Consider the following 16,859-nt stretch of genomic DNA (forward strand, 5'->3'; position numbering starts at 1 on the left):
TCACAAAGCAGCCATCCATCCAACTGAGCTAATCGACACCCTTACCAAAGGATAGGAGTGTTGAGGAAGCATGACTTAGTGAGTGGTACAATGGTAACACTGGAGACTCTGACAAGTTGAATTTAATGAACTGCATTGTACCTGTGGCCATGATGTATTAGCTTTCTTGGTCACTTTACCAACTCCATGATATTAAGCACGCTGCACCGGCCTCTTCCTATGCTGGTTTTCCGTTATCCGGTTCCAGGGGCCCACCCTAACTTGCATGTTTCATCTGCAGACTAGTCACAATCAGAGGATTTTGAGAGCTGAGCATCTCTTCCCACTCACACACTAGAATTCCAAAGGAATTCTCTTCATATCCTGAATAGGCTCATTCGGTGATGATCTGAGGGCGATGTTAGTGTGATGGTGTCACTGAACTAGAAATCTAGAGGCCTCTGTCACAGAGTCAAATGCCACCATGGGAGCTGCTACAATTTAACTTCAACCAATCAGTTCATTTTAAAAAAATATTAAAATACAATTGGAATTGAAAACTAGTCTCAGTAATCATGTCACGACACAATCCACGATTGGTGTAAATATCCATCTGATTCATGAATGTGCCTTAGGAAAGGAAGACTACCATACTTACCTGGTCTGGGCTACATCTGACTGCAGGCCCATGGCAATGTGGGTTAATCTTCACTGCCCTCCAGAATGACGTTGCAAGCCATTTTTTTCCCAGACTGCTACAGAAAAGCCAAAGATGAATAAAACCAGACAGCTGTATGACATCATGACCAGGTGGCAAGTGCAAACTGAACTCAACACTGTAAGGTCATCCTTGATTAACATATGGAAGGAAAGTTTCTGCCAAAATTGGGAGAGTTCTCTACAGACTAATCAACAATAGCCTGACATAGTTGTACTCATGGAATCGTGGCTTACCAACCAATGCCCTACCATGCCTGCATATGTCTTGTCCCATGGGAAGCACAGACCCTACATAAGTGGTGGCACACTGGTATGCAGTCAGGTGGGAGTTGCCTGGTCACCCTCAAACGTGACTTTGAATGCCATGAAGTCTCATGATATCAGGTGAAGGATGGGTAAGGAAACCTTCTCTACTGATGAATCCATACTGTTCCATGTCAACCACCACTGAGGGTGGTGAGTGCATATAATCTAGTCTGGATGGGGACTTCAATGTCTAAGAGTAGCTCAGAGGTACTACTACTGATCAAGCTGGCTGAGTCCTGGAGGTTCTGTTTACTAGACAGGATCTGTGTGCATTTGTGAGGGAAACAATAAGTGAGGAAGACCTAGTAGACTTTAGCCTTACAATCTACCATTCTCAGATTGTTTTGTCCATGATTGTATCATACAAGTGACCACCATAATGTCCTTATGAAGATTAACTCCTGTCTTGATATTGAGAATACTATCCATCATATTAGGTACACTAATTCCTTGTTAAATGGGATAGGTTCAGGACAGGTGTAGCATCTAAAAACTGACATTGAAGTGAATTGTACTCAACACCAATTTGTAAACTTAAGACCTGGCACACTCCCCAGTCTACCGAGTTCATTGTTGTGGACCAGACCAGACCACCTCAAGATATTTTAAGAAGGTAACTTTTTCTTGTTTTAAAGGCAAATGTAACATGTTGTGTTCCAGATGCAATTCAACTGGTCAAACGACTCAATGTTAAGCAAAACACAATTTATCCAAACACTATTGTTAAAATATGACAAAAAAGCAAGAGCTTAGAATAACTGAACTCTACTGGAAAATTTAACAGAATAATAGATACAGTAACTAATACTAATCAACTGTTTGATTATAGTAACGTCCCATAAACACAACCCTTGGCAAATCTCACAGGTAACCCAGCAGCAGAGAGAAACCCCAGCTTCTAGCTGTAACAGAGAGAGGGAATAGATAGCTTCTACTTCTTCAAAACTATTGCAGCTTCTGCTCTATTGAGACCCCAACAGCAACAGCTTAAAGCTAAACCTAAAAACTAAAATAACTGGAAATCCTGGTCTGCAAGAGCTGGTCACACCCATTCAGGCTGCTTCGATTGTTCCAACTTTTAAAAAAAATCCTAAGGCCTCACAACCTATTTACATTATGGGTCTTCACTAGCCAGCTCCGCAGCTCTGCCCTAGAACCTCTCTTCAAAGCAAAAACAGTACAAAATAGCCTCTTAACGCCTCAGGATCATCACATCATCAAGCCTGGTTCAATGGAGAGTACAGATGGCCTTTCTAGGAGCAGCATACCTAAAGATGTGGTGTCAACCTGGTGAAGCCACAGTTGGTTCTGCTATAACGCGGTAGTTCCGTTCTCCTGTAACTCCGTGTTGTCAGAAAATTGCATAATAGCAGCACCATTTAAACAAATGGGGCCAGAATCATGTTATAACTAATACACGCTTTAAAAGTTTATGCTTTAGAAGCCGTTTCCCCAATTCGTCAATTGTGTTCTACTGAACTTGCAGTAACGAAATGTTATATCAGAATGTGTGTTATATCAGAATGACCTGTACAACACAGGACTACTTGCATACCAAAAAGTGGAAGCAGCATCAGATAGACAGAACTAAATGATCCCATTTCCAAAAGATCAGATAAGTTCTGCAGTCCTGCAACATCCTGTATTGAATGTTGATGGACAATTAAACAACTAGTAGTATAAAGGAATCCACAAATATTCTCGTCTTCAATGATGAGGCAGCACAGCACATTGTGCCATTATAAAGAACTATGGAATGCAACTCACTGTACCCACGTGGCCTGGACTTTTGAGTATAATTTGTCTTTCCTTGTCTGTGTTTTCTACGCTTATTATCTGTACTAAACAGTCTGTTTTTGTCTGTCTTATTTATGAATGTTAGGTGTTTTAACTGACTATAGCTTAAGTTACATTGTGGTGAACTTGTCACTTGTTTAGTATTTCAAGGTATGTTTGTTTACAATAGTTGTTTTCTTATTAAAGATGACCTGATGTAAGTTAGATTTGTCCTGAATAGCAGACAGTTAGGCAAATGGATCGCCTTGATGGTTTAGTTGGTGAGTTGCATGTTTGTAATGATTTGTGGAATATTGGGGCTCAGTTGTTGAGTCAGGACACTATGTTAAATTTAAATCTGAGACTGAGATCTGAAATGCAGTTGAAAGAGCAGCAAATGCCTGGTGAACATCTTTCAGCTTTATGCATAATCATTGGAAATGCATTTGGTATGACCTTGCAACTTTGTTTAGGATTATGGCTTTTTTGTCCAGCAAAATGTACAGCAGTTCTTTTGAAAATATATTTTCTATTATTAGCTTATATCAGTTGTCCTATGCCAATTGAAATATTGGAATACCTAAGAAGTTAACACTTTGCTTATATATTGTAGCTTTAAATTTAATGGATCAGTGTTGATTTTATTGGCTATTGCTGTATTCTTATAATTCTGCTTCTTTTAAAGACCACATATCCCATAAATACAGAAAGTCATGTTTTTATGTGTCTGTGTCACTTGATGAAGCTGGTAGTGAGAATCAAAATGGAGCCCCTGAAAATCAAGAAATGGTATTGTGCGGGTGAGGCAGGAGGCATAAAATATTTTGTCTCTTGTTTATAATATCTGCAGCATTTTGCTCTCCTATTATTTGCTCCATTCTAGGTGTTTATAAGTGTAGTTAGTTTCAATTTAAAATGAGAATATATTTGCCGCTCAATTATCAAGTGTACTTTTATCTCTTATCAGAGCCCACTTGTGTGGATGGAAATTACAGGCAAATGGGTTGATGTTAAGCTGCTGTCGAAAACTGTAGCGCTGGAAAAGCACAGCAGGTCAGGCAGCATTCCAAGGAGCAAGAGGCTCAATGGTTCGGGCATAAGCCCTTTAGGAATGTGGGGGTGAAGGCTGAGGGATAAATAGGAGGGTGGGGGTTGGGTTGGGGGGAACGTAGCTGGGAAGGCGATAGGTAGATGCAGGTGGGGGGTGATAGTGATAGGTCGGAGGGGAGGGTGGAGCAGATAAGTGGGAAGGAAGATGGACAGAACAGTTCAAGAGGGCAGTGCCGAGTTGCAGAGTTGGAACTGGGATGAGGTGGAGGGAGGGGAGATGAAGGAACTGGTGAAGTTGACATTGATGCTGTGTGGTTGGAGGGCCCCAAGGTGGAAGATGAGGCATTATTTTACTGGCAAATATTTTGGCATTTTTTGCTTGGAAGTTAATCCAAGAGTCATGCAAAGGTAGGAAACACCACTGTTATTTGAAGATACTCTACTTTGCACACAATTACTATTTTCAGTGCTTTTGTGGAGAATCAAGTCTTTTGGAAGTGTTGTTGCTGTCCAGATATTGCATAGGGTCAAATTCAAAGAAGCAGTACTGGTTGCATAATACGAACCACCAAGATATGTGTAATTGTCTAATAAAGTAGTAATAGGTATTGTAGAGCAACCTGAGCATTTGATTGGCTTGATAGTTAGCGGCATAGAATAGATAAGCCAAGCAGTTTTGGCAAACCTATATAAAATACCCAATATGAATTCTGGGCACTCAAAGGATGTGTTGGGAAGGTTTGTGGGGGGGAATGGAGCCATAAGGAGCCTAGAAACAGAAGAAGTGCCAAGCCCCATGATTGATCTCCCTGGCTCTAATGAGATGACCACGGTGTAGTTAAAGTCACCATAGTCCTACTGGACAATAGGGCTGCTGTCTCATTAGAGAGAGAGAGAGAGACAACTGACGATAGTTTAGCCTGAGGGTCAACATGCCTCAGATGAGAGAGGGGCTTGAGAAGGCGAGTCCTTCATGGTGACCACCGCTGGTGTGGGACTGCACTGCAAATTAGCCATCCAACCAACTGAGCTAGCCAATCCCTCACTGGGTATAGCTTTATGGTTGGCCTTGGCATCATCAGTTATCTTGCTGGCAGAAGCATCAACTTCTCAGGTTGCACGTGCTGAAGGAAAAGAAGAAACTAAACACGATTTTGAAGAAGACATGGAAGTTGAGGAACAAGAAGAGAAACATACGTCAGATTTTTGAAACAAAATTTCAGTCTCTAGAAAAACACCTGCGGAAGTGATTGTCAGTGAGCTATCTTTTATGTATAATCTTTAATCTTTCGCATGGTAAAGACAACCTGTGTGGCATCTTGAACTATGATGAGCTTGACTGCTAAATTGTTTAAAATTTAGAATATTGATTATTATTTTTACATTAGTGTGTAGTCGTGCTAATGCATTATACAGACTTACAAGTTGTTTGCACAAATTACATGAACAATTTGAAGTTTTAAACAGGAATAAAATATGTAGTAATACGTAATCCTTTTGTTTGGTCTTTATGCTGTTCCAAATACATGTTAGACGTGTACTCAGAGTGATTCTTGGTGTAAAGATTTGTGCAAGCTTACGTGCAGCCCTCTTTTAATTATTGAGTGTTTCAGTTTAAACATAATCAGCAGCATAGCTTTATTTTTAAACAAGGCAAAATGTTAATTTATTATGTAAATTGATGAAGGTTATGCATATAAAGGTTAGTTATTGCTAAAATGCAAATGCAAATATTTGAAGCTAATAAGGAGAAAAGATATGTGTAAAAATTAAAATCTGATCAGTCCCCAATATTGTTACAGATGTGGCTTGCTTGGTCATTTCATCTTTGAATTGAAGGATTGAAACTTGAGGTCAGATCCAGCTTGTACAACAGCCTCCGGAGCTGAATGGCTGGGGGATGCTGCCTTGGTGAACGATGCAGAACAGGTCCTGGGACAAGCACTGCAGGCTGTGGCTTTTGATATTCCGATTCCTTAGAAGTGCTTGAGTTTGGTCCCAGAAGCTTCCTCTGTTTCTCTGTGGAGAAGCAGTTGCTGCTTCGTAATGTTATCTTCATGGTGTTCAGATTGCTGTCTCCGAAAATGCCTGGCCTCATTCAAATAAAATAGGAGCAAATTTTAACGTTGAATCAATGCTCCACAAAACAAAGACAGGTTTATTCTATCCTGGGAGGGTTGAGGTGGTGGAAAAGAATGGAATTATTTTGCAGCATGGCTGTGGAGTCACATTCAGGATAGATTATGTTGGAGTAACATTACATGGAGGCCATTAGAGAATCAGTTGGAGTTTCACAATAAACGTTAGCTTTCTGGTGACAACCCAAATATTACCTAGATCTATTGAATTTGCTTTCACAACTTGCTATGATGTGATTTGTACATACAGACTCAAAGTTGTTTCAAATCTGTAAGATAACCATTTAGTTATAATGCCCATTTCTGATGCAAACTTTTAATCATCACTGACAATCTTTGTTGCCCCTGGCTTGTTGTATGTTTCCCATTCACAGAATTTTGAAATAGCATGAGACAGTGAGAGCAAGCATTTTGGCACCATATTAAAGGAGTGTATTAAGCTTTTCTACATATAACTTATGGTTATAAAAGTATTGAACAAACTTTGGAGCAACTATGTTCTAATTTATTGATTTTTATAGTGTTCCTTTCAGATTAATTTTATTTTTATTTTCATATTGCATTTAAGGGAAAATCAACTAAAAATTTTGCTTCCTTCATTTGTTGTCAGTTGTTTGATTTGAGTAGTTTGTAAATGTACTTAAATTGGTGACTAGAAGTTAAAATCATTTAGGCAAAGTCCAGGCATCCACTTTCTGGTTAGTTTTGTTTCAACTAACGGCACACCATTAATCTCAGCCACCTCCTGGCTTACTCCTTATATCCATTTTAATAATTGGTTTTAATTAAGCTGGTTGGAAATGTTATGTCATACTCTGGGGTAGGTGAATCATGATCCTGAACCTTCTGATCCAGAGGTAGACCCTTTACATATTTAAACAGAATTAACCAATTAGTTAACACATGTTGTCTTAAAAACTGAAATTGCTGCATAAGTTTGGCAATGTCTCTGGAAAGACAAATGGAGTTACCATTTCAAGCCCAGTTTGTAGCACGGTGGCTCAGTGATTAGCACTGTTGCCTCACAGCACAAGGGATCTGGGATCGATTCCAGCCTCGGGCGACTGTCTGTGTTGAGTTTGCCTATTCTCCCCGTGTCTGAGTGGGCTTTCTTCGGGTGCTCCAGTTTCCTCCCACAGTCCAAAGATGTTCAGGTTAGGTGAATTGGTCGGGCTAAATTGCCCATAATGTTCAGGAATGTGTAGGTTAAATGCATTAGTTCGGGTAAATATAGATTAATAGGTGAAGAGGAATGGGTCTGGATGGGATATCCTTTGGAGGGTTTGTACGGGTTGGACCAAATAGTCTGTTTCCACACTAGAGGGATTCTAATTCTATGACTCATCTCCAGAAGTCTGAAGTTCTGAAAAAGAGTCGTACCAATCTCTAAATGTTAACTCTGTTTCTCTCTGTTGCCAGACCTGCTGAGTTTCTCCAGTTCCTTCTGTTTTTACAGCATTTTGCTTCTTAGCTGTTTTACTTGTCCCCTTTCACTGCTGGGTATTCAGCATCTTATTAGCAAAATTATAAGCAAACAACTTATGTATGCAAGGTACCCGTACACCATGAGGCAGTTTCTTTACCTTTTGAAATTAGTTAGTGTCAAGTTTCAACTCTGTTACATCAAAATTGGTCTAACCGTTAGGTTCTCAAGCATACTGATGAACCTGTGACATGGAGTGATGAGAAACAAACTCATGACAATGATGTTTTGAAGGGGATGGGCCGTTCATGCCAGTCCCATGCTTCCAACTCAAAAGCAGCATTGTCAAGGTAGTCTGATTGGTTAGTTTCTGATGGACATGGCTTGGAGAGGGTGGACGCTAGGAAGTTGTTTCTGTTAGGCGAGGAGACTAGGACCCGTGGACACAGCCTTAGAATTAGAGGGGGTAAATTCAGAACAGAAATGCGGAGACATTTCTTCAGCCAGAGAGTGGTGGGCCTGTGGAATTCATTGCCGCAGAGTGCAGTGGAGGCTGGGACGCTAAATGTCTTCAAGGCAGAGATTGATAAATTCTTGATGTCACAAGGAATTAAGGGCTACGGGGAGTTGAAATGCCCATCAGCCATGATTGAATGGCGGAGTGGACTCGATGGGCCGAATGGCCTTACTTCCGCTCCTCTGTCTTATGGTCTTTCGGTCTTTCCCAAGTGATAGTTGATCTCTGGCAAGAGTTACTCATACTGCTGTTGGGATCACTGGCTGGCAGTTGCTAACTTCAAGAACAGATGAATTATCAAAGCTTATTAACCCTTCTAATATTTTGACTGTTCTACTTGTTTTGTCGGCCTCACCCACATGATTTTGCTTAGGTTTCCTTTTTATTTTTACCCCTGTGTTTCCTGTTGTGTTTCTGTCAGATTTTCCTATGTTATTTTTGTCTGACAGCACCCCCCAGGCTTTTTAGGATCAGTTGACAATGGAGTTTGAAATCTGCACCATTTGGATATGGGTTTGTGTACATCAGAGCAAAGTGGAAAAAGTACTAACATTGTCTTTTGTACCATATTACTTCACAGGTGGAACAATTTACCAGCCGGTAACTATGGTAACCTCTCAGGGTCAAGTGGTGACCCAGGCCATTCCACAGGGTACAATACAAATCCAGAACACACAGGTGAGGGATGTGAACATCTTTTGTAGTTTTATGTTTTGGCCTTCGAGGCTGCTGAGTGGAGCATTTTTAACTAAGTTGAAATTTTGAATTTTCTGGACATTCAATTAGATTAACACCACAGATCAGGAAAGCACTTAAAGGGCGCCCAGTTGGTCCTCCTGAAAGAGAACAATTTTCGTTTGCAAGAATATACTTTATTCATAAAATATCTACAAGTGCATTATGAAACATTTCAAATCATCAGTTACAGAAAATAATAATAAACTACGACTTGTCTGAACTGAGTGTGCTTTGTACACTCTGTGCCTCAATCCAATTGTACAGGTGTGACATTAAATAAATGTGACATTAACTATCTACATTCTGTTACAAGCATACCAAGTAAGTAGGTTACAAGCACCTTGCTACATTATTCGGAAAGGCCTTAGACAATGGCCTTTCCCCCACTGTGCCTTTGTAGCGGCTGCCCCAAGTTTTAGAGTATCCCTCAGCACATTGTCACAGACTTTAGAATTTGTCAGTGTGCAACACTTGATCGAAGATTGTGCTTTACACTGGAAAACCAAAGAGCATTCTTCACCGCATTGAGAGTTCTCCAGGTGCAGTCAATGTTTTTCTGTCTGTGTGTGTGTCTGGAAACAAGCCGTACAGCACAGAGTCCTGTGTCATGGTGCTGTTCAGGATGAACCACAACACAAGCCGCTCCATCTCTTCCTAGCTCTTCTTTGCAAACATCCATTCCCGAGATGTGCAATGGTCTTGTCACCACTTCAGGCATCTTGAAAGCAGCATATGGTGGCGCAGAGAGTCTGGACATGAATGAGGAATTTGACAGGAAGTGCCCCTCTTACCACTGGCCAATCTATATCTTGATCCTTGTTTGAAATTTTTGGTTGTGAGGCATTGTGCAAATGACAGTCTGCTCAGTGAACCATCCAGCAGGCCCGACTGTCACCTTTCCCTACAGGATCTTGAGGATATCACATGCTAACTACTGCCTGATGGACTTGTGTCTAGATTAGAGTGGTGCTGGAAAAGCACAGCCGTTCAGGGAGCATCTGAGGAGCAGGAAAATCGATGTTTTGAGCAAAAGCCCAGCTTTTGCCCGAAACGTCGATTTTTCTGCTCCTCGGATGCTGCCTGACCGACTGTGCTTTTCCAGCACCACTCTAATCTAGACTCTGACTTCCAGCATCTGCAGTCCTCACATATGCCCTGATGGACGTGTGGTCAAAGGGACTTTTTCTGAACAGATGTTTCTCCAAAGGACAGGTAATCTGGAATGGTCAGCTATTTGGAGCATTCTACAATAATGTGGCCACACCTATCCTTCACAACACCAGGCACCAGGGAGAAATAGAACCTCAGCACGTAGTGACACTCTGGGCTAATCTGGACACATTCCTTAACAATGATTGTCAAAGGTACTGACTTGTACCCCTGTGAGATAATCATTAAGACAAGGCACTGTATCTATCTCAGTGGGAAAATAATGGGATATTATCAGTGGGATATTATCTGTACGTCTGTGAGGCAATTATTAGTACAGGGTACTTTCTATACCACAGCAGGTTGTCTGCACCCGAAGGAGACCAAGTGCAAATGTGAAATTAACATCAAACATCAACGGTAACAGCGATTGGAAGTAAAATTGTTACTGAGCCGTACAGTACAAAGGGATTGATTATCCCATGTTGCTGTTTGTGAGGCTTTACAGCATGCATAATGACTGCTGTGTTTACCCACATAACAACACCACACCTAAAAAGCAACTTATCACTTGTGACTTGCTGGTTCTAAAATGTTCAGAGCATCTTGGGGATCTGCATGTCCCTAAGTACCTGCAGATTTGGTGTATTCATCAGCACATGGGGACTGGGTGATGGAATGGGTTAAGAGTTAGCCTTTTACCTGCAATTTGATTGAAATTCAGTTGAAACGGGTGGGATAGAATGCTGCTATGTTTGTTGGCCTTATTCATTCTGATTAAATGAAGTCATACAACCTTGAATTCAGTTCCTACTGAGATCAAACTCACAGTAAACATTTCTAATTGATGCTAAATTGGCAAACTGGCTTGGGATCGCCAAAGTTGCATTACTCTTACTGTAACTTCTTACAATTTGTACAGTTGGGTTACTCTTATGCTGAGCACTGCAGGCCTGTGGGGGTCAGATGCAAGACGTTTTACCGTCTAGATCAGTAAATGTTTAATGTTTATGGCAGCTGCCTCATCAACTCCTACCTCAAGCAAAAATTCTACACGAAATGTAGAATTCAATGGAGTGGTACAGAAAAGGCATAGCAAAGGCTTGCATTCAATCAAACAGATTCTGTGCAGTCAAATACTTCATGATATGCTAACTGTGGGATGGGGTTGGTGGCAGCTCTTTGACACGAACTGTAATTGCTTCAGAGTACCATCCTAGGCCGCAGTAACCACAGTCGGGCTTGATCTCACTAATTAAAATCATTGTAATCAGACCAACATTCTCCTTGCCTGTTTTTATGGTGGGAGAGGTGGCAGTGTGTGTGGGGGTGGGTGGTTTGCTAGGTTGAGGGAACATGCTAGCTCAGAAATCATGTGGAAGGTGACTGTTTCTGAGTGACTTTCACCTGATGCTCCTATACTGACGCCTCATTAATTCTTTTTTGCATAAATAGAATTCTGCTGTGTGTTTTTACAAGTGCAATGATTCATTAGCACTTGCTGAGGCAATCATTGGAGGTTTTTAGGTCTGTGAAGAAATATATGTTATTTTTTTAAAATACGTCTAAATATTCATATGTAGTGCACAGCCTTAAAGGGCCCTTATCGAAATTGCGTTCTGAACAATCTTTTCTATATGAGAAGGGAGGATGTGAGTCCAAGGTGGTGAAAATGTCCTGAATCACCATTCAAAAGGAGACGATTAGGTGTAAATTGTCCTCACCATTGGATATATTTTACTCTGAATATTGCACAGGAACAAGAGGAGCCATTTAATAGTATTGACTTCTACCTGTTTGATACTTTTCATAGAATCCTAATATCTTTACACTGTAGAAGTAGGCCATTCAACCCATTGAGTCCCTACCAACCCTCCGAAGAGCATCCTGCCCAGATCCACCCTTTCCCATAACCCTTTCTCGTGGATTATCCACACATCCCTGGGCACTATAGGCAGTTTATTATGGCCAATCCACCTTACTTGCACGTCTTTGGACTGTGGGAGAAAACCAGAGCACCCAGAAGAAAGCCACACAGACACAGAGAATGTGCAAACTACACACAGTCACCCAAAGCTGGAATCAAACTCAGGTCCCTGGAGCTGCAAGGCAGCAGTGCTAACCGTGCCACACCAATACAATAGAACAGCTCAAGATGGTTCACAGAAGTGCTTCCAAACAAAACTTGACACCAAGTCACATAAATCAGTATTTGACTGATGATGAAAAGCTTTGTCAAAGAGATGGATTTAGAGAGTGTTCTAAAAGAGGAAGGAGAGGCAGAGGTGTTCAGGGAGCAAGTTCCAGAGCTTTAGGGTCTTGATGACGGCAGACAGGACTGTCAGTGATAGGTGACTCACTGCTCAGGAGGCTGGAATTTGAGGACCATGAGGTATTTCTGACACTTATATAGCGACATTCCATGATGTACAGCATGGAAACAGACCCTTCGGTCCAACCCGTCCATGCTGACAAGGTTGCAGAGATACAATGGGGCCACAATACGAGTGATTTGAAAACAGGAGTAAAAAAAAGAATTGCAGACATTGGAGATTTGAAGCGCACATAAACAGAAATTATTGGAGAAACTCAGCCGGTCTGGCAGTAAGTGTGGAGGGAAGAAAGCAGCAGAGCTTTGGGTGACTGTAAACTGAGGCTAGAGCAAGGGAGTCCAGTGACCCTTCTTCAGTATATTTCTTTCAGAACGGCTGAAAATAAAGTTACTTTTAAACTCTTAGCACTGTGTAACTGGGTACCAATGTAGGTCAATGAGTACAGGATAAAATCTGAACAGATCTCAATATGAGTTAACCAACACAGAACGCTAGACAAACTCAGCAGGTCTGACAACATCAATTTATGAGTTCCGAAGAAGAGTTATACTAGACTCAAAACATTAACTCTGTTTTCTCTCCACAGATGCTGCCTGACCTGGTGAGTTTCTCCAGCATTGTCTCTGTTTGTTTTAAGTTTCCAGTATCTTGCTTTTATTGGTATGAGCTAATCTATGGGCAGCAGAGCTTTGGATGGCTGTGGAAGATGAAGGTAGAACAAGGAAAACCTGTCAGTTGTGCAATAGGATAGTTAAGTCCAGAGAAGGTATAAGCATAAATATAGGTTTCACCTGCAAATGAACTGAAGCATGAGTGAAGTAGGACAGTACTATACAAGTGGAAAGAGGGTGCCTTGTTCTTGGCTCGTGTTTATGACTAGAAACTCATCTTAAGGTCAAATATCTTTTTTTATTGTCCTATACTTCAGGATGAATGATTTAATGCTGCAAACCATTCAATTGGCAAGACCATTTGGTCTGGGATAATATGGCACAGATATCCTTGAAAAGGTTTCCTATGTACTGCAGCCCGTTGTCAGAAATAATTTCTTCAGATGCACCAAAAAGACTGAAAATAGCACTCAATGTGTTTGCCATGGATATGCTTGAAACGCTCTTCACAGGTATGACAATTGGAAATTTGAAATAATGAGTGCAAGATTAATTTGTTTGCCTTCACCAAGCACTTTCCAAATAGGTCAGGAGTGAGTTTGGACCAAGGCACTGACAGAATCTCATGAGGTGCAGAGATTTTCGATGTTACTGGTGGTTCTGCAATGCTCCCACATCCTCAGTAAGTTTCAGCATTGCTGTAAATCCTTGGACACACTAGCTGTGAACAGCGGAAGGATGGAATCCAAGCCCACTGCTACCGCCATATTCTTGTCTAATATGTTTAGTTGAAGATCTCATGTAGATTTATTTACAGCTAAACGATTACATGACATATCCAGACACACAACCATATCCCCCGCATACTGTAGCACAGAGCAGCTGTAGTCATGTGATGACATTTGTGTACTAGGCTTATTTGCATGTTGATCTCTTAAAGTGACATTACTCCAAAGATGATAATACAGTACCATTTAGGGGTCAGGGGAGGGTGGTGTAATGATGACAGATTTGAATAAAAGGTGAGTTGTGCCTGACAATAAAATAAAGTTAACAATATTAATTAATATGAGAACCAGACAGGGAGGTAAGGTGCCCAGCAGTTTAATGGAAATAGGCTAAAGGCAGCAGGAGGTGGATCTTGTGAATAAGGTGAGTTCAAATCAAGGAGAGGATAGAGAAACTTGACAAAGCTGTGACTTTAGAGCTTGAAAGAGGAGAATGTTAGAGGATTTTGGTTCAGTGAGATTTGGCAGAAAAGGAAGGTTGCACCAGAGGAAGATGATGGGCTGCAGTGTTGACACAGTGGCTGCCAACTTCTATTGACCCAGGCCTGTAATTCCATGGATACTGACCATTCTCTGCCAGGCATCACTTATCATATAATCCTTGTTTTAACAGCTTATTTAACTGTAGCAAGCCTTCCCCTAATCCTGTGACAGCTTCATCTGTATTACACACAGTCATTCCACCAAGCTGAAACTGGTTCATTTTTCCTCTCTCCTCAGTCCAAAGACTGAAGTCCTTTACAACAGCCAAGTTGTTTCCTTCCCTCCTAATCTCTTCTAGTTCATCACACTGAATGAAAATGTGACCTTTTTGGGCTATTAGATCAGTGGATTTACTAATCTGAGCTATCCCATTTGCAGTGATGACACCATCTCTGAAAATCCCAAACCCTGCATCTTTTTAGTCAGTCTAAACCACTTCTACATTGTAAGTGAGGCTGTAATGATCTGCTGAGTTACATGCAGTTGTCATTAGATGTATTCTTTAGTAGCTGGCTCACTGGAGTCTCCAGAGAGAAGCTGAACAAAGGTTTCAATCTGACAGGTCACTTTGGATTGTTGTGATTGGCATGTTTCTTTTCAGGGAGAAAGTGAGGGCTGCAGATGCTGGAGATCAGAGCTGAAAATGTGTTGCTGGAAAAGCGCAGCAGGTCAGGCAGCATCCAAGGAACAGGAGAATCGACGTTTCGGGCATAAGCCCTTCTTCAGGAATGCCTTGTTCATTCCTGAAGAAGGGCTTATGCCCGAAACGTTGATTCGCCTGCTCCCTGGATGCTGCCTGACCTGCTGCGCTTTTCCAGCAAAACATTTTCAGCTCATGTTTCTTTTCAGTCCATGGGAGCATCACTCCGTCTGTTAAGGCAAAGACACATCTGCCTCAAGGAAATGCAATGGTTCATGGAGCTGGTTTGAAGAAGAAAAGGGGAGATTTTCCAATGTTCTGGTCAATATTTGACTCTTGGCCAACCTTTAAAACAAGATAGACTATCCAGCTCTTTATTTAATTGCTGTTTATGGGGCCATTCTATCTACAGATTGTCCACTGCATTCCTTACGACTGTATCTACTCTCATTTCAGTGGCTGTAAGGGGTCTTGGGACCTTCTGAAGTGTCTGCATTCCTGGGTGCTGGCTTTTCATTGCTGTCACACTGTTGGTATTTTACTGAACAGCCCCCTCGCTCCTGCAGCCTGTGCAGAGCAGCTTGAAGCTTATCATTACCAATTCAGGGCTTAAAACATTCCCACTCCTCGAACATGTGACCCAAAACATTCTCATCATCCAACTGGCTTTAATTACCAAGTAGTCAGCTCAGTTGTCCCCTCCTGGACTGAGCTCTGCAGGTTTAATATGCTTGAACTGCTACAGCATTGTTCATTTCCCAGGAGAGTATTTAAAATTTTTTTAAATTCCCAAAGAACACACTGTGTTGAAAGGCATATCACCATCTTGTCCAAAACATTTTTTTTTTAAATCTCTGAGCAGTTACACATTCCACTTTTTCTCTTCACATTGCCTGATCTTGTGAGTTTTGATTATATTGGTGTGATAACAAAGCACCAATTAACAGAAAGGTAGACTGGCTTTTGGATCCATGTGTTTCTGGAGACTAAAGCTATCAGGGATTTCAAACCCTGGTCAAGCCCTTAACAAAGGCCCTTTAATATGATACTCCTGTACTACTCTGGTAACAATGTCTTGGAGCTGAGGATGCAGTGGAGCTGAATTCTAGTGTGATACAAATTGTTTTGCTGCTTATTTATCATAAAAGCCAATAAATATGATTGTATAACTCCTGTAACATGTAATTCCTCAGTCTGGACAGCTCTGAAAAGAAAACTAATATCTGACTGCGTGTTTAAAGTGGTCATAAAATAGCCAGAGGTCCTATTCTGGTGTTCTGGCAGGCTTTCTTTCATTCTCTTGACTAATACGAACAAAATGTCATCTCTTTGGCTATTGATTGTGTGACTTTGCATGGAAGTTGTCTGCTGTGTTTGTTTTTAAAAGAGTGACTTTATTGGCTTCTTGGAAGTTCCTGAGGATGCCATATAAACGTGATTTCGTCTTCAACTGGCTTCGAGGATTGTGCATGTCTGGAATAACACAGTAATGGAACTGCCAACAAGGCTGCAGTACATGTCCCATGGTTTTGCCACTTGTCATCAGCTTAAAGGGTGGCACAGTGGCTCAGTGGTTAGCACTGCTGCCTCACAGTGCCAGGGGCCCAGGTATAACTCCAGCCTCGGGTGACGGTCTGTGTGGAGTTTGCACATTCTCCCCGTATCTGTGTGGGTTTCCTCCAGGTGCTCTGGTTTCCTCCCACAATCCAAAGATATGCAGGTTAGGTGAATTGGCCTGGCTAAATTGCCCATAGTGTTCAGGGATGTGTAGATTAGTTGCATTAGTAATGAGTAAATGTAGGGGAATGGGTCTGGATGGGTTACTCTTCGGAGGGTTGGTGTGGCCTTATTGGGTCAAATGGCCTGTTTCCACACTGTTAAAAATCACACAACACCAGGTTATAGTCCAACAGGTTTAATTGGAAGCACACTAGCTTTCGGAGTGACGCTCCTTCATCAGGTGATAGTGGAGGGCTCAATCCTAACACAGAGAATTTATAGCAAAAATTTGCAGTGTGATGTAACTGAAATTATACATTGAAAAATTGATTGTCTGTTAAGCCTTTCATCTCTTAGAATACAGTGATAGTTTCACTTCTTTCATGTGTAAATCACAAAACCTTTTTTTAAAAAAGTTGCATTCTCGGGTTAGCTGTTAACAATGGTGATAGCTAGACAATATGTTGAAGGTGTTGGCCCCCTGTGTTC

General features: G+C 41.4%; 1 protein-coding gene across 8 annotated transcripts in view; it reads left to right on the forward strand.

The window, feature by feature from the left end:
- The window catches only part of pknox2 (pbx/knotted 1 homeobox 2), a 189,235-nt gene that overhangs the window by 128,439 nt on the left and 43,937 nt on the right, over positions 1-16,859 (forward strand). For 5 of the 8 annotated variants that reach the window (XM_043676852.1, XM_043676856.1, XM_043676850.1 and 2 more), the window contains 2 exons: positions 8,490-8,587; positions 12,716-12,730. In XM_043676852.1, the coding sequence (XP_043532787.1) occupies positions 8,490-8,587; positions 12,716-12,730 (113 nt within the window). The remainder of the gene's footprint in view (positions 1-8,489; positions 8,588-12,715; positions 12,731-16,859) is intronic. The other 3 variants (XM_043676857.1, XM_043676853.1, XM_043676855.1) reach the window with 1 other exon arrangement.

This window comes from Chiloscyllium plagiosum, chromosome 35 (assembly GCF_004010195.1).
Source record: "Chiloscyllium plagiosum isolate BGI_BamShark_2017 chromosome 35, ASM401019v2, whole genome shotgun sequence".
NCBI lineage: Eukaryota > Metazoa > Chordata > Chondrichthyes > Orectolobiformes > Hemiscylliidae > Chiloscyllium > Chiloscyllium plagiosum.